Raw genomic sequence first — 26333 nt, forward strand, 5'->3', positions numbered from 1 at the left:
GCTAGCCATGGCTTCCCCCAACGCACCACTGGGAGCTGCGTGACGAGCCCATTCCACGCACTCCACAGGTGTGCGAAGGGTTGTTCCTCGGCGGATGTTCCATCGTGGAACATACACTTCATTGGAATCCGACACTGCAGAAAACATAAAGCAGTTAGGAAAAGATTATAAAAATATGAAAATGGCCAAAAGAACCCTACGCACCTGTAGGGTCAACAACAGGCCGATAGCCGCCGAACCCATCACCTGAACCCAAGGGAAATCCATCCAATAGGTCAGGCAGATGGGAAGGAGGCAGAGGTTGGCGATAAGCCCCATGCATACCTGAAGTATCGGCTGTAGCTGCCGACGTCTGAGGCATGGAGGCCGCCGCGGTAGAAACCAACGGAGGTGAACTCACCAGAGGTGAACTCACAACCGTGGTCGCCGCTGCGGAATGCGCAGAAAAAATAACCGCCCGCTCAGTGAAAGATGCGGTAAAAATGGCACTGACAGCCGGCGGTGATGTCATCACAGCTGGAACAGTCGGCTCAACGGAGTGAGCAACTGAACCAGCGGAAGCAGGCGCAGGCACAGCCGCCTGGGTCGTCGCCTCAGGTAGGCTGACCAAACCTACCGTCATGGGTCCGGAGGTACTCCTCCCCGCTCCACCCTGGATTGCGTTAACATCCACGCCAGCACAAAGAAGATAAGTGTTAATGATATTAAGCTATGAAGTTAAAAATAAAGTTTGTACTTACGGGTTTTCTTGAGCCTGAAAGTGCGGACAGGCGGGGACGAACCCGATGGAGCCGGCCTTTTTGCGCCGCTCACCGTCGTCATCCGGGGCTCTCCGGAGGTGACAGTCGCAGCCTCCGGAGCAGTGGTCCTATCACCACCCGGGTTCCCCGTCACCTCCTTGCTCTCGGCCTCTGAATCAGACCGAGGCACCGGATCGGCAGTGGAGGCCACCTTCTCCTTTCCCTTCCCGCCGGCCGCCTTCTTCTTCCGCACCAACGGAGGACCATCTGCGGATTCCTCATCAGAACATAAGATTAGAGGAATTCCAGCAGAGGTTTCAACATTGAGGGGTCGAGGGTTGAATAACGCCTTACCTGGCCGCCTAGCGCTCAGGATCTCGTGGCCTAGCGGGTAGACCTCCACGAACCGATCCGCCGTTTGTTCAAGGATGGGCAACTCGTTCTCATCTAGAGCACGAGTACCCATCCGAGCGAGACTGTCAGCCTCCCGCGGATACAGGAGCGACTGCAAGTCGTTCCCCTCTGAAATAAACAGGAAAGAAGTTAGAAGAGATTCTAAATCAACAAAAAGAAACAGAGCATACCGTAAGGAACAGAGTTCGAACCGTATTCAATGACGATTGGAATCTTTTGCGCATCCGCATCCTTCCACACCCGGCTCATCCCGAGCATCACCATCCCGGACTCCGCAAACCGGTAAACCGGAGATTGGACTCGGGATATCTTCGAGAACCATTCCGCCTCCTGGTAGTTGGAGGCGTGAAGGCTGGGAAGTGCTTGCCCATTCTTGAATTTCATGGCAAGGGGGATGGCGCGAGCGGAGATGTAGAAGAACTCCCGCTTCCACGAACGAAGACTGCCCTCGGTTGCGCAAATCTTCAAACCCTTAATCCGGGTTATCAGCGTATACCACCCCTGGATGCACCTCCAAGAGTAGAAGGTCATCTGGCGGTCGACATAGGGCTCAATGCCCAGAATCCGGCACACCCACTCGAAGTGGCGAATCTTCGCAATCGCCATCGGGTGCACCTCGGTCAGGTGTACACTGTGCCTCTCTAGGACACGGTACACAAACTTTGTCAACAAGAACCTAAGATTCCCATAGACAAAGAATGCAGCATATACCCCGATCTTGCCTCTGGGGGCATCATACACCGTCTGATGGGGTTCAGGAAACTCAGGCTCGAGAGACTCGAGCATGAACTTCCTGACGATGTACTGATACAGATCGACAGGCAGAGCACACTGGCACTCGCCAGCAGTACTCTTGTCATCGGCGAACACCCCAGCCTCCTGGGCTGTAGCTTCGAGATCGTGAGAAGACATCTTGCAGATGAAAGAAGAAAACGATTTCAAGAGAATGCTCGACTGGAAAGGTGAGTATTCGCCGGAAATCGTTTTGAAGATGAAGAGAAAAGTGAAAGTGTGGATTACAAAGAACCCTCTCCCCCTTTATATACTAATCGCAATTAATGCGATGAAATTAATTCGGAAGAGAGAGAAATCGAAGGTGCAATGAAACTATGACACGTGGCAAAAAGCAAGCTGGCAACAGCTGTTGAAAGGACGCGTACCATTAATTTCGCGGCCACGCGCCCGAAAAATCGCGCCCACGCGCCTGAAAAAGCGTCTGGAATGACCAGGTACTTTTCAGAGGTTTGGACACCCCAGCCTCCAGACGCCTGAAAAAGCGTCTGGAAAAATCGCGCCCACGCGCCTGAGAAACCGTCGCACAACGTTTCAGAGGTTTGGACTGTTCTTATCCTTTCACCAACTCTTCGAATTTCAAAATTCAAAAAGATTCAAAAGTAAGCGGGAAAATACCTCTTACCTTGGCAACCAAGTAACTGTAAGACAGGTGCGGGTACAGTGTTAAGGCAAAACCCTTCACATACTTAGCACCTGCAGGGAATTGAAGCCAAGAATACCTCGGCAACCAAGTAACAATAAGACGGGTGCGGGTACAGTGTTAAGGCAAAACCCTTCACATACCTAGCACCCGCAGGGAATTGACGCCAGGAATACCTTGGCAACCAACCATAAGACGGGTGCGGGTACAGTGTTAAGGCAAAACCCTTCACATACCTTGCACCCACAGGGAATTGACGCCAGGAATACCTTGGAAGTAAAGTAACCGTAAGACGAGCGCGGGTACAGTGTTAAGGCAAAACCCTTCACATACCTAGCGCTCCGCAGGGAATTGAAACCAAGAAGGATCTTCTGGGCAATGCTTGCGGAAACGGGAATAACATCCCCGCATAGCGGGAACGTCGAGAACTACATTGTTTGAAGCTCCAAGATGGAATTGGTGGTTTAAACATAATTGATCACTATGTTCAAAACTACCAAAACCTCATGGAGAATCCACACAAGTGGGACTCAACGCTCATGACTTGCGAGGAGATTACAGACCTACCCGCATCATACCCAAAGATCAAGCAGGAAAGTCGGGAATTTCTGCAAGTGACATAAGGACTTCCGCGGGAAGAATCCCCATGGAAAACCTTAAAACTAAACCCTTTTCAAAACCCTTTGCTTAAGTCCAAAAGTTCACCTCACTTTATTAAACATTCATGAGAAGAACATTGGACTGGGGGGACTTGAAGAGGTAGGTCCCAGCAGAGCCCAGTTGGACCCGCAAGACTCACCTTGAAGAGAGACTTCTGCGCAGAAACCAACTGGATCCGCAGGACCCACCATGCTCAGAGACGTGACGTCCTTACGCGTAGTACGTAAGCTGTTCCCGCAGGAAATGCCTCCCAATGGTGAAGTACTCTGCCTGTTCCCGCAGCTGCGGATACAAGCCATCAGGGAAGGCCACCCGCGCAGCAAGGCTACACGCACAAGGCACTTAGCTCTCAATAATTCAGTTGTCACATGAAGGAATGAGCAAAGCCGGGAACAATCCCGCACAAAGGCGGGAGGGGGAATACTCCCGCCCGAATAAGCCAGTCCGTACGATACGGGAAGATCTTTTACTGTACCTGACGAGGTATGGGCAAAAGATCTGACCAAAGATACGACAGCTCATTGACAACAGTATGGCGAGCAGCATGCTCTTGTACTGTATGTCACTATTAGCCGCTGCCTACTCACCAACTCCTGTCATACCACGTGCATAGCCGGCAGTTGGTGGAAAAGGAATAGTACACAGCAGGCCTGCTCACTGTCAGCCGCTGCCTACCCACCAACTAACAGCATGGCACGTGCGTAGGCCACAGTTGGTAGAACAGGAATACTATTCAGCCGGCTACACCTCCTTGGAAACCTACATTCGGCTATAAATACCCCAAATGGTATGATCTTATCACATTATCATCATATATTATCTCGTATTACATATTATACCTGATATCTGCTCTAGCAATCTCTTAAAATACATTTATATTTAAAGAGCAATCTAGTCTGATTCTCACGCCGGAGGGTGGTCACAAGGAGGAACCCCCCCCCCCCCCTTCTCAGTGACGAGCTCACGGTGTCTGTTTTGCAGGTTATCAGAAGAACCATCTTTGCCGGGTCTAACCCCTCGTGGGAAACATTACTTAACCCCCATATTATCCGTAATCTGCCCTGGGTCACTTAGTGTTTCATCATATCCAAACCATATTGATTAATATATACCTTGGGAAATGGCTGTTCTTGATGGCTTTTTGGCCATACTTTCGCCATCTGTATCCGTCGTCTAGATGATCAATCTCGGTTCTTGTCATGAATGCAAATCTTGGTTCTTTTTCTTTCCTTTTCCTTTTCGTCTCCACCCATTGTTTTGTTTTCTTCAATGCTGCGAATTCGAATTTTACATGCATTCATTCTGTTAGTATATATTTAGCAATATATATTAGTCAGAATTTATTGTACAATCTTTACATGATCAAAACATTCAAGAGTTGTAATGCGTTTCCACACTCCTTTCAAACCTTGGAAAATGGACAAATATATTTCTTTCTTTTTTTAAATATATACTAGAGTCGTCACTAAAAAATGGATAATGATAACACCACCATTAAAACTACTTCATTTTATGAAATCCATAGTAATAGAGATACATGTCCTGCCTAGACAGATTACATTATCAAGAATGATTTGAATTAGCTAGGTTTGTATATATTTATTATAATCATTCTCCTTACAAGTACTCCCATATATATAAAAACACTTAAATTAATAATACACAATACCTAGCTAACAGGTAATGTTAAATCTTTTATATATTCTAAAAAATTGTATTCAAATTTAAAACAAGTAATTATGCAGGGGTGCTTACTGTTCAACAGACTTGCTGTGTAGTTGATGATGATGATGACTAGCAGGTGAGGAGATTGAACAAGAGTTTGGTGAAGATGGCTGTCCATTTAACACCACTGATGATTCTTCTTCACCTTCCACCTCTTTGTGAATATTATGATCAACACCAACATTATGATTATGATTATTATTATGATTATTATTATTATTATTATTATCACCTTGGCTCAAGTGATGATGATCAGCAGCTGACGTCATGGTGTCAAAGATAGAAGAAGGATAGTAATCTTGAAAGCCCAATAACTCCATAAACCCTAATGAAGTAGCACTCTTCTGATCAACATCACCAGCAAGTTGATGATAATTATATGGGCTATGATTATTATTATTATTCTCCATGTTTAACATCATGGTCATCAACTCTTTGGTGTCCATGGTTAAAAAGAACAAATCTTTGGTGTATAATAATAATAATCTGTGTGGTGAATTTGGAATGAATAAGAAGGAACAAAGATGGTGGTAATATGAAGTATGAAGGAGGCTTGGTGTGAAAGGTTGACCGGAAGTAGTCGGTGAATCAAGTACGGACAACAGACAGGAGCCGGTGGGCGTATTTAATGCAATCACTGACTTTGACTCTGACTCAGACTCATAGATAGATAGATAGATAAGAAAGAACGGTAACTTGTAGCTCTATCTAACCTAGACCGACCTCCAAGGAGTCAGTTTCATCACTTCTTGTCTTTTCATGAAAATTATCCCTTAACTATGTGTATATATACATGAACACCCTCCTCTTTTATTATTTTATTATATGTTGTTTATAACAAATTTAGTGTCTTTTATGTTCATCTTGTAACTTTTAACTTTACTTTACTGTCATATATAATGTAGCATTTCGTGTATTTATACAAGTAATGATACAAAAATGTATACATTCCGTATGAAAATTCCTAACAATAGTTATTTTACTTTAGTAAAACAAATACTTTTTATTTCATAAAAAGTAAATATGATATAAAAAGTAATGTTACAAGATAGTAAAGATACCACTATACCTTCTGGTTCTTTTGTAAACAAATCTCTAATTATTTGTCATGTTAAAGTCTTTAAACACCTTTAATCAAATATGAAAGTCTTCGAACCAAATTTTGCTATATTAAAGTTCATACATTTGTCTCAATTGCATATATCTTACAAAAAGAATGTTTGAAGTTATTATTCCTGACACCTTAAATTTGTCAAATAAGATTATATAAAAATTTTTACGTGAGAAAGTTGAGTGTCACTTGATAAAATTAAAACGTAACCAGTCATTAATTTTGTATTCTCACAAATAGATGCATTTTAGACAAGTCTCAGTAGGGCCCCGCTCATAGAGAGGGTGAGAAGGGTGAATGACCCGGCCAGGTCCAGTCTTTTGAAAGACCCATATTTGTTGAAAATAATTTTTATATAAAAATTTTGTTTTAAAATAAAAACCTACAAAATGAATTCGTGTTGCAATGGAAGAGTGCTAGGCCACCAAAGGTCTTCAATTCAATTTCCATGAGTTTTTTTTTGGTTATATTAAAAAAATGTGTTTTATATGAGTTATTTTTATAACTTGTTTATTATTATCTTTTTGTTTTGGTTTGTATTGGGTTTTAGAATTGCAACCCAATTAGTAAAACTGTCAAATTATTTATCGCTAGTTAAAAAACATGATTTTATGGGGCATTTTTTACTCGCTTCGGGCCCTTTAGGGCGCGTTTGTTTCACAAAATTCGTGAGAATTCAAAAGAATTAAAATTAAAATCCCATGACATGTCGTGTTCGTTTCGTTGGATTGGAATCTTAATTCATTTTGGTGTGTTCGGTTGTCAAGGAATTGGAATTGAAATTCAATTCCTTCAAATTCCTTTAAATAAAGGGATTCTAAATCCTTCCAAAATATGGAGGATTTCAAGTGAATTCTTTGGAATCTTTTCTCGAGGTTTTATTTATTTATTTATTTTAACGAGAACAACGAATAAAACATTTTAGTTTTTTTATTTTTTTTGTTTTCGATTTATATTTTGAGTTATGAATTTTTTTATTATTATTTTTGAATATTTTTTTGAGGGGTTTTTGATTATAATAGAAAAACCCTAAAAGATTCAATAAATAAAAAATAATCATAACGCAAAATATAAATAAAAAACAAAAAATCTCAAAAAACTAAAATGTTTCTGTCGTTATCCTCGTTAAAAAAAATAATAACTCGATTCCAATTCATTTTTCAAACGAATACATCAAGAATGAAATTGGATTTCAATTAATCCTTCAAATTCTAATTCCCTATTAAAATGTTCAGATTTCAAATCCAATTCCTAACAATTTCAAATCCTATGCAAATTCCATTCTAATTCCATTTCATTATGTGAAACGAACGTGCCTTAAGAGATTTTTAAAGACGGCTCTAAATGTCAAGATTTAATATCATGAATTGGGTTGTGCAACTTTTTATGTTTTATTTATAAGTTTTAGAACTATTATATGACAAAATTATACTGAAACATGTTTTATAGAAATGAAAATGTAGTTAGTTTTGATGATACGAACGCTATGCAAAATAACTCATAGAATTAATATGGTATGCGTTAAAAGTAGAAAATCTATGATTACTTGATTAGTGTGAGAGGAAATACCAAATCCGTTTAATAATGTGAAATCAAAAAGATAGATTGTAAAGAAGCTATTTGTTTAGGGACTAAATAGCAAATGTTTATAGGTGTATGTGAATGCATATTAGGGTTTTTACAGCAACGTCATTCTGTAGGGATTTGTGCAAAAGTTGTGGTCGTATTTGCCACCCTGCCATCTCTACTTTTTATTCTTTTCTTTCCTGTTTGAACGAAAAATAATATATATAGGTATGTAGCGCTGATTTTTTTAGATTCACTTTAAATTTTTAAGAACTCAAAAAAATTTAACGTAATAAATTTTTTCTTTGAATTCTTTTTACATATATATATAATATATGCATGTTATATGTCGTAAAAAAATTACAACATTTTTTGCGCACCGAATCGACTTTTTACATAGGTGTAATGGACGTTTAAATTAATGTTAATCATTGTACATCTTTATTGTCTCTCCCACTTAAATTTTTAACAGATTTAAATATTTAATTTAAACCACATAATCTAACCTGTTTAATTAAATGTGTGGTTAAAAATGAGGTTTTTAAATCTTAAAACTCATTAAGGTTCTTAAATTATCTCTGCCATATATATATAACAAAGCTGAAAATTTAAAATGGATCGAGTTTTCGGGTTAGAAAAGTAACGAATGTTACGGTATGGCTTTCTTTTTCTTTTTTTTTTTAAATATGATAATTTAATGAAATTATTATTTAGGTTTACTTCCGTTACTAATAATGAGCATGTCTATACCAATCAAATTCGCGTCAACTTATTGCCCCGACGTCCGTGTTTTTATTTATTTATTGTTTATTTCTAAATATGTTAACTTGACGAAATTAGTTTTTGGGTTTTGTTTTGGTACCATAATAAACGTGGTCGATACCACCCAAATTCACGTCAACTCGCCGCTGCAACACCTATATTTTACCAACCAAACAAACGTTGTTTTTAGTATGTTATATTTTCGTATCATATTATATTTTTTGAGTTTATATTTTAGGGTATTTTGTTTTTTATGTCCCGGGCCCTTCTTTTTTCGTTTCTTCTCGGAGGCAGCCCTAGGAACGACATTAACGTTGTGTTTCCGAGTCTCATTAAAGGAAATAAAGGAAGTAGAGAGATTGATGTGGAGTGCTGTGTTCCCGAGTTTCATTAAAGAAAGAAAAGAGAAAGAAACAATGAAATATATGTTTCCGAGTTTCATTAACGTTGTGTTCCCGAATTCATTTAACTCAATAAAGGAAAGGAAAATAATCATTTTCCTTTCTCTTCCCTTCCTTTCCCTTCCCTTTCCGTTCTTGTCTCTTTCTATTCATTTCAATTCCTTCCAAATTAAAAGGAAATATATCCATCTCATTTTACTCTTTTATGTTGTATTCCCAAGTTCGTTTAACTCAAGAAAGGAAAGAAAAATAATCATTTTCCTTTTTCTTCCCCTCCCTTCCGTTCTTTTCTCTTTCGATTCATTTCAATTCCTTCCAAATTGAAAGGAAATATATCCATCTCATTTTACTCCACACTACTTTTCTTTTCTTTTCTTTCCTTTCTTTTCTTCTGTTAAATGAATCTCTGTAACACATCAAAATTATATTTCTCTCCATAAAAATCTCAAGAACACACTTTATATATTCTTTCACTTCCTTTCTCCCCATAAGTGGAACTCAGAAAGGAAAGAAAAGATGAGGAAAATGAAGAACAAAATGATTGGGTTTGTTTTCTTTTTAATTTCAAATTGAAAAGAATTAGATGAAAAGGAAAGAAGGAAGGAAAATAAATATGAAAAGAAATGAGAAGAAATGATTCATTTCCTTTTTCTCCTTAACTCAATTCGAAAACACATTAGCAGTGACTGACTATGACATAAGTTTATTATCATCATGTGTGAGATTTTTATATTTTACTAATTAAAAATAACATATTGATATTAATCTAACTTTAAGCTCATCTATTTAATATAAATTAAAATTAAAACTACAAATACAAATTAAGTTTGCAAACCCAACACAATTTACTCTAGCTAAGTCACATTAGAAATGTAAAACTTCTATATTCACTAGTAGAAAAATGAACTGTTGATGCGGTTGGGTTTCTTTTTTTGACACGGTGCTATTCCAAAACCGCGTCTAAAAATGTTTTTCTCTTTAAACTTGTTAATAAGATGCCAACAAACTGGGTTTGAAGATTTATAACTGCCTCTAAAGATTTAGATTATAACTTTTGCAGCAGTTTTTAAAAACCACGTCTAACTCTATGATTTCTTATTCCTTAACCCTAAGGGGGTGTTTGGTAGAGGGAATTGAGGGGTGAGAAATGGAATTGGAAAGAATTCTCTTGTTTGTTTATGAAAGAAAGAGGTGAGAAATGGAAATAAACCATTTCCATTTCTCTGATTTTGTTTCTCTAAAAAAAGCGGAGAATTGATTTCCTCCTTTTCATTTCTCCCATTTTCCTCCTTCAGCAAGGATAGCACCGCAACACAATTGCCTCCTGTTAATCGTTATCTCGACAGTCACTCACCAATCGGTTGCAACATTCACCTATTCCTTCAATAACCTTTTCGCTAAATCAATCAGATAAAACAACGGCCGACTATAACCTTTCTTCGATCTACGGTACCTGTAGAAATCATGGCGGAAGTAATGTCAATGGAAGCAATAAGAGCTGAAGCCGCTCGTTTGAACATCGATTTATCTGCAGTTGATTGGAACTCCATCCGCCTCCCTCCCGGTGAAGACTGCGGCATCATTAGGTAGTTATAAATTAACCAACCGTTGATACATACACTGATTTATGTACGTATTGTGTTGAAATTGTAATAATTGATGATGACGGCCGTTAAAACCCTAATAGTTTGCCGCTAATTGATTTGTTGGTGTTTTTAGAGGTTATTAGCTGCAAATCCTAATTTAAGTGGTTACATGTATGCATATGGAGTATTTAATTGCTTAATGATGATTTATTTTGTGTGTTTTTGTTTTGAATTTGAGTATTCGTTGTAAGCATGTTTGATGCTTATGTACACAAGTGATTATTAGTATGATGAGTTTTGAATATCAGTGTTTTGTTTTGGTTATTAATTTGTATCTTTATTGTGTGTTTGAATATTTTAGTGATGATGAGGATCTAAATGAGGGGGATCAGTTGGAGTTTGATGCTGGATTTGGGAGTATTATTGTTGTGGATAATTTGCCAGTTGTGCCTAGAGAAAAGTATGATAAGCTTGAAGGTGTGGTTCGTAAAATCTACAGCCAAATTGGAGTTATTAAGGAAAATGGGCTTTGGATGCCTGTTGATGAAGACACCGGTAAAACCCTAGGTTATTGCTTCATTGAGTACAATACTCCACAGGTATTGACAATAAAAAATCTAGTTATATTTTTATCAAGTTTTAAATAAATCTCTTTCATTGCTTTGTGGCTGTATCTTCTTGTAGGAAGCTGAACTTGCTAAGGAAAAGACGAATGGATACAGACTAGACAGAGCACACATTTTTGCTGTCAACATGATTGATGAAATCGACAAATTTATGAATGTCCCAGACAAGTGGGCTCCTCCGGAGATTAAGCCTTATACACCAGGGGTTGGTTTTTGGGTGAAGCGTGAAACTTGATTTTTGTTTATGGCCTTTTTTGGCTATTATAAAATGTTAGTAAGATAGCTTGCAACTTAATAATGATGATAATGTCGTTGTGTATTAATGCAGGAGAATCTGCAACGCTGGCTTACTGGTGAGAAAGGTAGAGATCAGTTTGTTATCCGTGCTGGATCAGATACGGAGGTTCTGTGAAATGATGCAAGACAAGTGAAGGCTGATCCTGTTTACAAACGCCCGGTAAATAAAAATACTTTGTCTTGGTATCTTAATTAACTTATTTTACTCTGTGAAAGGATTCTGATTATGTTGAATTGTATTTGTCTGCAGTTCTGGACTGAAAGTTTTGTGCAGTGGTCTCCGTTAGGGACCTACTTAGCCACGGTTCACCGCCAAGGTGCTGCTGTTTGGGGCGGTGCTACTACATTTAACCGTCTGATGCGATATGCTCATCCGCAGGTTAAATTCATTGATTTCTCTCCTGGTGAGAAATATCTGGTTACATATAGCAGCCATGAACCAAGCAACCCTCGCGATACTCATGTAAGAAAGTTTTCTGCTCTATATAGTTTTGTATGATGTTATATTTGGTGGAAGTTTCAACCAGTTTATTTGTAAATGGGTTGTATATGTAAGGCTATATATCATAGTTATCAAATGTACAATGTGCAAAAAAAGCGAGGGTCTAAGGAAAAAAAGCGCACTTAAATAAAAAATTAAAAATATATTATATAGATGAAAAATAATATTATTCTTCAAATAAAGTATACAAAAACTATTATATAACATTTAAAATTTTAGTCTAATTTATTTGTAATTGTCTTGTAGTCTCACAAAGGTGCTGTGAATTTTCGTGACAAGTCATTTCCTTTCTATGACAAATTGTGTACCATATTCGGTAAGGATAGAGCTACTGGTAGTAAAGCAGTTGACCTTGGAGAAGAAGATGTTGTTCAAGAGACGCAAAAAAGCTCACCTGTTGATATTGAAGACTTTGATTTTGTTGATGAAGCCGTTCCAAATGTTGATAGATCTGAAGGACAAACAGGAAGTGTAACAAGCAAGCGCAAAAGAGGTAGAAGCACGGATGCAGATGAGATATATCGAGAGTCTTGCAAAGATATCAAGGAAGTTTTGCTTCGATTTGGGGAGATGGTGGGTGAACAACTTAGCAAAGAAGGTATGGAGGCTCGTGAAATCTATGAAAAGGTTAGTGATAAGTTGAAAGCTTTACCAGGTATCACTACGAAAAAACGGTTCAAAGCAGCTCATTTGATTGGTAAAGATGTGGATCTAGGACGTTCTTTTCTTGCGTTGACAATAGAAGAGAAAATTGAGATGGTCGAGTTGTATACCGATGGGTCAATGGGATAGTTGTGTATGGTTGAAGTATGTTTTGTATGTGAATTGGTTTTAACTATGGTTGATGTTTTTTGCTTAAAAACTATATTTTGTATGTGAATTGGTTTGATCAATGCATATTTTGGTTGGAATTTATGCATCTTTTTATATGTTTTTTATTTTTTAATAAATAATTTTTATGAAAAAAATACTTGTGTTAATGATAAAGTTGATATAATTATCTGTTTATTTTCTATGTACCAAACAAGAGAAATGATTCTCAGCTATATTTCTCTACTGAAATCTCTGTACTACCAAACAGAACAGTCAATTCTCATTCTCCAGACCAATTCCCTTTCTCTGCAATTCCATTTCTCTACAATTCCATTCTCTGTACCAAACACCCCCTAACTGCATAGATCAGTTTTCTTTTATCATCTTCTCATAACCTTAACCATCTCCAAAATCCCGCCATATCACCTTCATTCATTACTTTAGGAGCAATTTTGAAGAACATCTAGTTGTTTCCATCTCCAAAAGGTAAACTTCATCATCGTTTGTTCCCCAATTTACTTCCTCATGTGTGTTTTCCCCTTATTGCCTAATTTTGGGTTAACCTAATTTTGTTTTGATTTTCCCAAATCGGTTTTAGGGTTTTCGATTTTGTGACTAGGTTTGTCAAAAGTTCATTAAGTTCTGATAATTCATGCCCACCACTCCAGTTCAGTTCACCGATCTCTATTTCTATACAATCTCTATGGATGAGGGCAAGCATGAGGAACCACAATTGAAGAAGAAGGACTGCTATGGTGATGCTTCTCGAATAGGCTACAGTGGTGATTATCGATGGTTAGGCTTTTCTAGTTAAATTGTTCATTCAAGCATCAGTTATACATTTCAAAAGTGGATTTTGTTATATTTGTTTCTGGTCCTAATCACAGGTTCTTGTTGTGCTGTATAAAGGTGGGTTTTGAAGACACACACCACCTACTCGATAAAATGCTTGAACCAAACTGACTTTTATTTCACGCGATTAACCAGTCTTTCGTAAGTTATTTTTTATGGTACTTGTGATATGCTCATTTGCATATTCCTCTATGCAAACCCAATCTATATGCATACAGAAATATGATGTGTTTATATATATATATATATATATATATGTATGTATGTATGTATGTATGTATGTATGTATGTATGTATGTATGTATGTATGAAGGACAAGAAGCCTTTCATTTTGCTATTACCCACGCCTCTGTTGTTAAGGACAGTTTATAAACGGGTCAATTGATGTTTCAGATTATATATGTTTACGGTCAGTTTAATTGATATGGCGACTTCATTCGTTAAATTCCCTTTTTTTCTTAGGTGTATGCAATTTATTATATATTGTATGTATTTCGCTTTGCTTAGTGACAGTCAATACAGCTGGTTAACAAATTTTAGGTTTTTTTTTTGTTTAGGTACATTGTATATTTAACTAACTTTATTGTAGTTTGTTATGTAGTGTTGATCTTCTGTCATTGTTCTCGTATGTGGCAACAACATTATTGAAAGCTTCGAAATATTAGTGGTTGAAGGGTGTTTTCTTGGCTACAGGTGGTAAGGCTTAGATCTTATATACTTTTCTTGTTTTTAATCTGTCTATTACTTATATGTAGAAGTCATTATATGTTGTAAGTGCATGCTTTGTTCAAGTGACAGCAGGTTCTAAACTTGAGTTGTTATATAATGCTCACTTTGCTTCTTGGAATGGGACTTGCGTTGTTACTTGACCAACAAGGGAGCTTGAAACACAGGTTACACCATGTTATACTGCTTTTATGTTTGGTAAGCTTATTGATATCAAGAAGTTGCTTGTGCATTTAATACAGACTCATGCAGTTGCAAGCGATCATCTCAAGTATTCACTCTCACGCTTTTGGGCTGGTAGATACTACTGGCCGTTTGATCATATGCAAAACACTAAAGGCTTTATCTTTAATGTGAGTGGGCGAATTTCTATTTCTTCAAGTGTGATTCAAATAATGAACACCCTTAATATTGACATTTTATATAATATAATTTTTTTTCTTGCGCAGACATGCGTTTTTAAATATCTCCTGTTTTCTCCCAAGATTTACTAACTTAGGCATTCACTTAAATGAGTATTTGTACTCTTGATTTGTATATAGCTGAACAGATTTTAGTATAGTTTGTAATAGGTTCTATCTTGTAGAAAACTGTATTTTGATGAGCTTATATTGCAAAATTCTAGATTTAATGCATTTTGGTTCATTTTGTAATTTTTGGTGGATTTGGATTGCTAAAATTCTGCAACGAAATAGATTTGGCAGGTTAAATATGGATTTGGCACTAAATTGCAATTCATTTTTCTAAATGTTAAATATTCTTTTGAGAGGTTTCAAAACCGCGTCTAAAGATGATTAATAGAAAATGCTACACCCTTTTTTGACGCGGTTTAGTGTGCATTTGACGCTGTTTCCAAAACCGCATCTAAAACCAAGCTAGCTTTTGCTTCACCATTTTTTGACCGCGTCTAAAAATCAATTTCACCGCATCTAAAAAGCATTTTTCTACTAGTGATTCACCCCCTACTTAAAACGCTCCATGATAAAAGAGGATCGAATACATATCTAATCCAGAACTGCTTAAGTTTTTATAACACTTTGTAAAATTAAATTAGTAGTTGAAACTTCTCAAGTAATATTAAAGAAAAAGAAGTTTGAAATAGAGAGAAAGAAAAAGAAAAGCGGAAAGAAAAGCCAGTGATGAAGTTAGCTTTTCTCTTTTGTACGATCCCGAGGAGACACAAAGATCTCAACAAACAAAATATAATTCTCCTCAATTGCTTTCAGAAAAGAACAATAAAATAATATAAAATTTGCTTGTGAGATTATCATAACTAGAGGCTACCCCCAGCGTGCTGCGTCGATTGAAGGTTTGAAGTTTGAACACAAACACACATAAAACATAATACATTATAATAATTTTATCATCATATCATTTTATTTTTCCTTAGGTTGATTTAGTATGAAATCTAGAAATATAAAATCTATTTCTATTCAAAGAAAACAAAAACAAAAAAAACACACCAAAAACCAACTAAATGAAAATTCGAACTCGGGTCCTACAGTTTACAACAACACAGCTTCCATTTTTGTTAGTATTATTAGTTTCAATTCAATAAATACAAAAACAAATTTCAAAATATTAAAAAAAAAAAGATACTTAGTGACTACCATATGACAGCCACTGATTTACCTCTACTGTAGCATTAGGTATACTTTTATATATAGTATAACTAGATGGTGGTTAATTAGGTTGATACGTAACTTGTTTGAACTGTTTAATAAGGCATATTGGCTCACACCTCAATTTAAGTTTAGAGAAAATAGAAAATGTATTTTATAAGGTTAATCTACAAACTCATTTACAACAAGCCAATTACATGTTTAATGTGTTTACAACTTACCAAATCATCTAACTTTTATTAATAAATGAGTTTACCAAGTCATGTTTAAATACATAACAATGATTAGCATATTGTAAGTTATTTTATTATCATCTCATGTGAGTCGGTTTATCTCGCGTGAGTATCGGCTTATCTCGCGTGAGTATGTTAAAGGTTTATGGAACTAAACCTTTTGCATATACAAAACATTAATGAATTAACAATGTAGTCAACTCAAAGTCTCAAACTATATATTATATATTGATCGACAAGCTTACCACAAATAATTGAGTAAAGAACCTAGTATGCAATTGTTGAAACACGTTGGATTGGTGTCTCTAGGATTCGACCTACAAGACAGGGATGCCTCTTGTCATGAAATTTGTTTTCGGACCAGACTCTAGCTGCCTAGCATGAGAATGTGTATTTACTATTTAGTATATATTAAAGGAGAAATAAATTTGCAAGATGCATGCACTTTGAGGGGTACTATCGTATTTAATTATAAAGGCTACGGTTAGAACAATTTTCGTCATAAATGCTTCTTGTTGGCAAACGTGAGCTAAGATTGTTCACCGTACACTTGGTTTAGTGTAGCTTACGTCAACATTAATGATTGTGTGAGGGATCTTTCGTGATTATTGCCCTACAACTTAAACAGATGTCGTAGATTCGAATATGTAACAATGTAACATGGCCCAATTATGTAAGTAGGTCCGGATATGTAAAATGGTTTAAGCTTGTGGGAGTGTGAAACTAGCTCGGATCACCTCTGACGTCATCTAAAACTAGATTATCACTTGTCCAATACAGTAACCTTCAAAATTTACATGAAAACAAAAGGTATTGGAGTGACTCGTTGATGCACTTTTACTGGTTACAGATATATGTTTCTTTTACTTAAACTTTGATGTTTATGTTGGGTTTCAGTGGTAATCAGTTAAAATTTCGTTTATTAAATCCGGTTCAATAAACGTGACAAATAATAATTAATTACATTAATTAATATACGCAACAGAAAATATATGTTAATCAGCACCGAAAACAAAACCCAACAGGATCCGATTACAAACAATACGAGTATAAGACAAAACATTAAATATATAATTATAAACTAACAATATATTTAAGTTTACCTGGTTAATAATTAACCGATTGAGACACCGAAGGCTAACGAACCGAGCTAGGTGACACAACGAGATCCAACGACCAATCAGTGGCGGTGCACGATGGCAACGGCAGTGGTGGTGGTATCCGGACAGCAGCGGCTGTGAGCGGCGACGGCTGGCGTCGGTGGCGACGGCGGTGGCTGGACAGCACCGGTGGTCGGGCAGCGGCGGTGGTGCAGGTTGGCCGGCGATGGGGTGGAAGAAGAAAGGAGATGGACTTGTTGATTAGTTTAGGGTTAAGGTTATGTCAATAACATCATGTGTTTATATAACCTCTAATTAGGTTTAACTAACTTAGTTAGTTATAAACCCAATGGGTTAACAAGTCCACTTCTTGCTCCAAAGCCCGCTCCATGTAATTTCATCACGTTAAAGTATCTAACCCGGTTAACTAACTTAAGCGGGTTAATAGTTCGTTACCTCATGATGTAACTCTCACGGGGCATAACCCGGTTGGCCGTATTGACTTACCCGAACCGGTCCATAATTCCAACAGTCTCCCACTTGGACGGTTTCTAGTTAAGTTACTCAATACTGACAGCCAACGTTGCTCTAGCTACACATAGCTGTCCCCAACAGGTTATAACATTTTAAATTCATTAACCAAAATAATCTTGGAATACACTATTGCAAGATAGCGAATTTATGGTAATCGTTGTCATCTATCCTTTCTGTATAAGACATCAATTGAACAATGAGACAAGGATCAGGTTCAATCTCATATGGCGTTCAATCATTATAGTTCTCGATCAAGAATCAAAGTGGTCCAATCAAACACACAGTTAGTTTGGGTGAGGCCTCACATTTTACCAGTTTGAATCAACGAGGGCGCCAAGATGTCTAACTGTTACATATCATGTAAGAGTACAGAATCCCATCTTGAATACATACAACTCCCACTGAACTTGAGATCATTCCCAACCAATGCCTTTTTGGCTGGCAGTTACGCGACAGCGATTGACATTGATCAAAGAATAACCTTTAGTAAACAAAAGTTCTAATATATATCTCAGGTCTAAGGATACTAAATGAGTATACCAGTATCAAAACATCTTATGACTAAGATCCATGAAGATGATTTGATGCGAGTTACATCCAACGTCATTCATAATGAGGTCTGTGAGTTTGGAAGTCAACTCCTTGAGTCCAAAGTCAGAATAGTCTTAATTCAGAGTCGTTCCCACGAGTCTGACCGAATACGGATAATCTAGAATACAATATTCACGGATTAAACGTATTAAAACGAACACAGTTATATCATTCAACATTTGCATTTAACCATTAAATCAAAAGAGAACTTAAAGTATAACTTTTTGAAATGTTCACACATCCAAATACTAAATCAAAATAAACTACTAGCTAATCTAAAACCGATAGCATCTCTGTGATGATCATGCTTGTCCTGAGTCATCGGTTTAGTGAATAGGTCAGCTAGGTTTTGATCTGTGTCTACTTTGCTTATTATGATGTCTCCTCGTTTCATTATTTCCCGAATGAGATGGAACTTCCTTAAAATGTGCTTGGCTCTGTGATGAGACCTGGGCTCTTTGGCCTGAGCAATAGCACCTGTGTTATAACAGAACACCTCGATTGGTTTATGAATACTTGGAACCACATCGAGATCAGCGATAAACTTCTTCATCCAAGCAGCCTCTTTAGCAGCATCTGATGCAGCTATGTATTCTGATTCGGTGGTAGAATCCGCCACCACACTCTGCTTGGAGCTTTTCCAGTAAACAGCTCTCTGCTTGGAGCTTTTCCAGTAAACAGCTCCTCCATTGAGAGTGTACATATCCTGATTGTGAGCGAGAATCATCTCGGTCAGTCTGGAAGCTAGCATCAGTGTAACACCTTATAGTGAGTTCTTCTTCCACTCCTCCAAACACTAAGAACATGTCTTTCGTCCTTTTCAGGTACCTTAGAATGTTCTTTACAGCAGTCCAGTGGGCAATGCCAGGGTTCTGCTGAAAATGACTAGTCATGCTCAGTGCATAGGAGACGTCAGGTCTAGTACATAACATAGCATACATGATAGAACAAATCGCTGAAGCATATGGAATCGCTTGCATGTGCTTAGTTTCAATGTCCGTTGCCGGAGATTGCGATTTGTTCAACATGGTTCCTTTAGCCATGGGGAGAGCTCCTTTCTTGGAGTTTTCCATAGAGAAGCGTGCCATTACTTTGTCTATATATGCACTTTGACTTAGCCCTAGAAGCCGCTTAGACCTATCTCGGAAGATCTTAATTCCTATAATATAAGCAGCTTCACCAAGATCTTTCACTGCGAAACAAGATCCCAACCAGTTCTTAACTTCCTTAAGCACAGGGATGTTGTTTCCAATGATCAGTATATCATCCACATACAGGATGAGGAATGATATAGTGCTCCCACTAGCCTTTCTGTAAACACAAGGCTCATCTTCATTTTTGATAAAACCAAACTCTTTGATTTTCTCATCAAAATGAAGATTCCAGCTGCGAGATGCCTGTTTAAGTCCATAAATGGACTTATTCAGTTTGCACACCCTGTTAGGATATTTAGGATTGACAAAACCTTCAGGCTGAACCATATAGACATCTTCAGAAAGATGTCTATTAAGAAAAGTAGTTTTGACATCCATTTGCCATATCTCGTAGTTATAGTGCGCGGCTATGGCAAGTAATATCCTTAACGACTTAGTCATAGCAACGGGCGAGAAGGTTTCATCATAGTCAATACCTTGAGTTTGAGTAAAACCTTTCACGACTAGCCGTGCTTTATAAGTCTACACATTTCCATGCATGTCGGTTTTCTTCTTGAAAATCCACTTGCTCCCTACTGCCCGACACTCGGGGGTAGCTCAACCAAGTTCCAGACTTGATTGTCACGTATAGATTGCATCTCGGCGTTCATGGGATCTTGCCATCTCTCAGATTCCGGATCTAAGATAGCAGATTGTAATTAGTAGGTTCGTCGCTTGACTCGGCTACTAAGAAGACCTCGGGACCATCTAGACGCCGTAGGTATTTAGAGTTTGGTACGCGAGTCCTATTACTTCTGCGAACGCTTGTATTCATGTCCGATGTATCAGCAACAACAACTTGTTGATCAGACGTTCCAACTTCCTCAACGGTAGTTTGTAGTTCTTGAATTTATTCAAGATCGACAATATTATCTCCAGTTCCTCGATCGAGAATTTCCTTCTCGAGAAAGTGGCCCTTTCTTTTGATAGAAATCACATTTGTATCAGGATGGAAGAAATAATATCCGCTTTGGTTATAGTATCCGACAAAAACAACTTTTACGCCGCGAGGATCGACCTTATCGTCAGAATCACTAGTGACATAAGCATCACATCCCCATACTCTAAGGAAAGACAAATTGGGTTTTCGCCCATGCCATATCTCATATGGGGTTTTGCTTACCTTTCTAGTTGGATCCAGATTAACAATGCGGGCGGTGGTCAAATGGGCAAAGCTCCAAAAGGAGTGAGACAAGTTAGTTCTACACATCGTTGATCGGACCATGTTTAGCAAGGTTCGATTTCTTCTCTCGCTCACGCCATTGTGTTGGGGTGTGCCGGGTGGAGTGAGCTGTGAAACAATTCCACGCTCTTTCAGATAATGTATGAATTCTGAGCTGAGATACTCTCCGCCTCGATCTGATCGAAGCATTTTAATAGTTTTCCCGAGTTGGTTTTCCATTTCGTTTTGAAACTCTTTGAACTTTTCAAAGGTTTCATGCTTGTGTTTCATGAGATACACATAGGCACATCGTCTGTAATCGTCAATAAAAGAAACGAAGTATCTTTCATGATTCCTAGACATCGTTATGAAAGGACCGCATACATCAATATGTATGATTCCCAGCAGATCCTTTGCTCGTTCATTCTTATGAGTGAATGAGCCTTTGGTTAGTTTACCAGCTAAACAAGATTCGCAGTCATCAAAAGAGTCCGGTCCTGTAGATTCAAGAATCCCTTCGGATTGAAGTCTCTTGACTCATGCCTTGCTTATGTGGCCAAGTGGGCAATGCCATAGAAATGTATCATTGATGCCAGATTTGATACGTTTAGAAAGATTATATACATTATTGTTTATTTGAACATCAACCTCATAGATACCATTTCGAGGTTTCTCAAAATAAAAGATATCATTCAAGTAAGCAGAAATAGCATTACTATTAAAAACGTACTTAAATCCTTGTTCAAATAATAAAGAAACTGAAATAATGTTTCTGGTCAAACCAGGTGCAAACAAACAGTTATCCAAAGTAACTACAAGGCCAGACGGACAAGCAAAACGATATGTGCCAGTTGCAAGAACTGGGACTCTCTTCCCATCACCAACGATGAGTTCCATGATGCCTTGTTTCAGCTTCTTCCAGTTTTCAGGCTCCTGCAAGACATTAACGATGTGGTAACCACATCCGGTATCAAATACCCATGTGTTGCTAGAGACAGTGAAAAGTTCAATAACGTAAATAGAAATACCTTTAGAGGAGCTTTCACCATTGGTCCTCTGCCTTTTCAGCTCAGCAAGGTAGTCGGGACAGTTACGTTTCAAGTGTCCTATTTTGTTGCTTGTAGCACTGGCGCTCATCAGGAGGCGGCGGTGGTACCTTTGCAACACCTTTGTTAGTGTTGGTGGCAGACCTGGCAGCAACAGTAACCTTCTTCTTGCCTTTACCGTTATGACCCCGGTTGTAACACCCCGACCAAAGGCGGATTATACATCGGGGCGCCACATATTGTTTCATTACTCGTGACACTATTGGGTGTCAATATTTAATAAATACATTCATTCGCGCACGCGCAAAGTAAACAAGATAACATAAATCATCATAAATCAATATATTATAAATCATAATATTCGAACAGCAATAACTTGTCTTGATACATTTTAATCTAGGTCCAAAATAAAGAAAACTTCCTACGTGTCCTCAAGCTCCAAAACAGCTACTGCAAACCTGAACATGTGTTAAAATAAAACGTCAAACACTTGCGTGTTGGTGAGAAATCAAGTTTAATACAATACATAGATAACAATAAATCTGCGCGCAACACGTGTATGTCTGGTGTTTAACAAGGGTGTAATCAGATTGTGATCAAGCCTAAATAGATCATAGCTCATAGTTCAATCCGTGCTCCCAAATGAGCACAAAAACAAGAAAACATCTGTGCAAGTGTAAACAAAGAAAACCGTAAACGATAGGTCTCCCGTGTTCATCTAATGGATCCATGAAAACTTCGGAATAGGCCGAACAAAGCGGTTAATGATACACACATACAAATAAACAGCCAAGTAAACGTCCTCAACACATGGGATACTGCGCGACTAAAGTTCATAAACAAGTTTAAGACTCTAAGTTTGTACGAACACATGAACATCCCAAAACATTAAAAATAAAAAGGGATTAGGTACGAGATTACTCACTTGATAAACGATGCGGTGTAAGATAAAGCAAGAACCAACTTTAAACAAGCACAAGTTAACCTATAAATAAGATTATTGTTTTAATGATTGGTTTTAAGTCTTGATTATAAGTTAGCATAATTAATAAGTAAATTATTATATATAACATATATTACCGAAAAAGCAGGGCAGAACAGGAAGGAAGACGGAGGCAGAGAGGAGGACGGCAGAGAGAGCAAGGAGCAAGAGAGAACAGGAGAGATTAAGTGTTTTGTGTGTGTAGTGTTAGGAAAAATAACATTATTATTTATAGAGAAACCCTAGGGAACACAATCCCTAGAAAAAGGGGAAAAGATCTCAAAAAGCAAAAGATTCCAAAAGCAAAAGATATCAAAAGATATGGCAGCTGCAGGGGGCAAGATAAAGCTGACAGGGAACAGTAAACAGGCATGGGCGGGTCAGATAAAGGTACTGGTCAGGCATGGAAAAGCAGATCTCAAAAGATAATGTCAGTCACTTTTTCTGCCAACCAATGGGGTTGGTGCGCATGCTGCGCCAAAAGTGGCTTTTTTAGACATAAAGCAGATTAGGTCAACGGCTCAAAAGATAAGATATCAAAAGCAAACAAAACAGAAGAAAGGACACAAGACAGCGCGAGAAAGCTCGAGCGCACGCGCGAGGGCGAAGGCAGACAGAACGATCCTTAGCGCGCCGCGGGAAGGACTATTATCCTTAGCGCGCCGCGGGAAGAACTACCATTCTTAGCGCGCTGCGAGAAGAACTACAATTCTTAGCGCGTCGCGGGAAGAACTACCATTCTTAGCGCGCTGCGAGAAGAACTACAATTCTTAGCGCGTCGCGGGAAGAACTACCGTTCTTAGCGCGCTGCGAGAAGAACTACAATTCTTAGCGCGTCGCGGGAAGGGCTACCGTTCTTAGCGCGCTGCGAGAAGAACTACAATTCTTAGCGCGCTGCGAGAACAGTTCGCCTCGCGTATCGCAGGAACAACTGGTCTTCACGCAGGCTTCCTTGTAAGGAGTCTGGCGCGTGGAGCTGCGCAGACAACCTTAGGCGGGAAGAACCAAAGGACAAGCAACGAGTAAGGAGAAAATGAGGGAAACAAGGCTTAAGGGCGGGACGGCGACAAGAGGGAAAAGAAGGCGGAAAGAGAGAAGAAGAGGGACGGGACGGCGGAAAGAAAGAGAGAGAAAGAGGCGGGAAGGAAAATATATTATTATTAAAAGTAAAATATAAGTATAAATAAATATTAAATCACAAAAGAAAGAGATCGGATAAGGGAAACGGGTACCTGGGTCGGGTCGGATCGGGGCAGATGTCACAGTCTCCCCTACTTTAAGAAATTTCGTCCCGAAATTTATCTCGAAGTAGGTTGCGCAGAGAACAGGTGCGGGTACTTGATCTTCATTTGATCTTCCCTTTCCCATGTAAACTCGGCTCCGCGCTTGGACTCCCAGCGAACTTTCACGATAGGGATGCGACTGCGCTTGGTTTGCTTAACCTCGCGATCCATAATCTCAACAGGCTTCTCAACGAAATGCATGGATTCATCAACTTGAACTTCATCAAGTGGAATGTGAAGGTTCTCGTCAGCTAAACACTTCTTGAGATTGGATACATGGAACGTTGGATGCACATTACTGAGCGCGGGCGGCAGGTCAAGTCTGTAGGCAACTTTTCCTACACGCGCGAGAATCTTAAATGGTCCAACATATCGAGGAGCAAGCTTACCTTTCTTCCCAAAGCGGACAACACCCTTCCAGGGCGACACTTTGAGGAGAACAAGATCACCAACTTGAAATTCGAGAGGCTTTCGCCTGCGATCTGCGTAACTCTTCTGTCGGCTTCTGGCAGTCAGCAGATGATCACGGATCTTGGCGATTTTATCGGTTGTCTCTTGAACTAGTTCGGGTCCTGTGATTTGAGCTTCTCCCACTTCGCTCCAACAAATCGGGGAGCGGCACTTACGACCGTAAAGTGCTTCAAATGGGGCCATACCGATACTGGAATGATAGCTGTTATTATAAGAGAACTCGATCAAAGGCAGGTGCGAATCCCAATTACCTCCAAAATCAAGAACACAAGATCGGAGCATATCCTCAAGAGTTTGAATAGTTCGCTCAGACTGACCGTCAGTCTGAGGATGATATGCCGTACTCATGTCCAAGCGAGTTCCTAGCGCAGATTGGAGAGATTTCCAAAAGCGAGATATAAAACGGCCATCGCGATCGGATATGATGCTCAAAGGAGTACCATGGCGGCAGACAATTTCCTTGACATAAAGCTGCGCGAGTTGCTCAACACGGTAGTTTTCACGAATGGGCAGGAAGTGAGCAGACTTAGTCAATCGATCCACTATTACCCAAATGCTATCATGTTTGCTTGTTGTCAAAGGTAACTTGGTAATGAAGTCTATCGCTACACATTCCCATTTCCACGTAGGAATTTCCGGTTGTTCGAGCAAACCAGATGGGCGTTGATGTTCAGCTTTTACCTTAGAACAAGTCAGGCATTTAGCTACGAACATAGCAATATCCTTTTTCATACCGGGCCACCAATAAGTAATGCGCAAATCCTTGTACATCTTATCAGCGCCGGGATGAATAGAATACCGAGATTTGTGCGCTTCACTCAGGATATCAGCGCGAAGATTCTCATCAAAGGGAATCCAGATGCGATTGAGATAGCAGAGAATTCCACTCAGATTAGGCACAAAATGTGCTTCCGCGCCACACGCTAACTCGGCGCGAAGGTTACCATTACTGATGGATGCGCGCTGCGCGTCACGAATGCGCGATTCAAGGTTGCTTTGGATCGGCGCGAAGTGAAGCTGCGTGCGCGGCAAGATACAGTTAAGCTGGCAGGGTTTTCGGCTGAGCGCATCGGCTACCACATTAGCCTTACCAGGATGATACCGGATCTCACAATCGTAATCGCTGATGAGTTCGTTCCATCGGCGTTGTCTCATGTTAAGTTCCTTTTGATCAAAGATATGCTGAAGGCTTTTATGGTCAGTGTAGAGGATACACTTAGTACCATAAAGGTAGTGTCTCCAGATTTTCAAGGCAAAAACAACTGCACCAAGTTCGAGATCGTGAGTTGTATAATTCTTCTCGTGAACCTTGAGTTGTCTCGATGCGTAAGCGATAACCTTGCCTCGTTGCATAAGAACACAACCGAGACCTTGGTTGGAGGCATCGCAGTACACGACAAAATCATCATTACCCTCAGGTAGCGCAAGGACAGGAGCTTCACACAACAAACGCTTGAGCGTCAGAAAGGCTTCTTCTTGCTTCGAGCCCCAAATATACGGTTTACCTTTGTGCGTTAAAGCTGTTAAAGGCAAAGCGATCTTCGAGAAGTTCGAAATGAAGCGCCGGTAATAACCAGCTAAGCCCGGGGCGCCACATATTGTTTCATTGCTCGTGACACTATTGGGTGTCAATATTTAATAAATACATTCATTCGCGCACGCGCAAAGTAAACAAGATAACATAAATCATCATAAATCAATATATTATAAATCATAATATTCGAACAGCAATAACTTGTCTTGATACATTTTAATCTAGGTCCAAAATAAAGAAAACTTCCTACGTGTCCTCAAGCTCCAAAACAGCTACTGCAAACCTGAACATGTGTTAAAATAAAACGTCAAACACTTGCGTGTTGGTGAGAAATCAAGTTTAATACAATACATAGATAACAATAAA

The 26333-nt window shown here is 38.9% G+C and overlaps 1 protein-coding gene and 1 long non-coding RNA gene across 2 annotated transcripts; both read left to right on the forward strand.

The window, feature by feature from the left end:
• The first annotated feature begins 10206 nt into the window (after positions 1–10206).
• Positions 10207–11383, forward strand: LOC143549113 (eukaryotic translation initiation factor 3 subunit B-like). The gene is made up of 4 exons (XM_077040102.1): positions 10207–10400; positions 10762–10999; positions 11085–11235; positions 11355–11383. The coding sequence occupies exons 1-4, from the start codon at positions 10279–10281 to the stop codon at positions 11381–11383; spliced, it is 540 nt and encodes a 179-aa protein (XP_076896217.1). The 5' UTR covers positions 10207–10278.
• Positions 11384–11387: 4 nt separating this feature from the next.
• LOC143549095 (uncharacterized) lies at positions 11388–11665 on the forward strand. Its single transcript, XR_013138080.1, has 2 exons — positions 11388–11483; positions 11574–11665. It is a non-coding gene; the product is annotated as an uncharacterized LOC143549095 (long non-coding RNA).
• The last annotated feature ends 14668 nt before the right edge of the window (positions 11666–26333 follow it).

This window comes from Bidens hawaiensis, unplaced genomic scaffold, assembly GCF_021521415.1.
Source record: "Bidens hawaiensis isolate Kalapana, Puna unplaced genomic scaffold, B.hawaiensis_p1.1 tig00015443_1, whole genome shotgun sequence".
Classification (NCBI taxonomy): Eukaryota; Viridiplantae; Streptophyta; class Magnoliopsida; order Asterales; family Asteraceae; genus Bidens; species Bidens hawaiensis.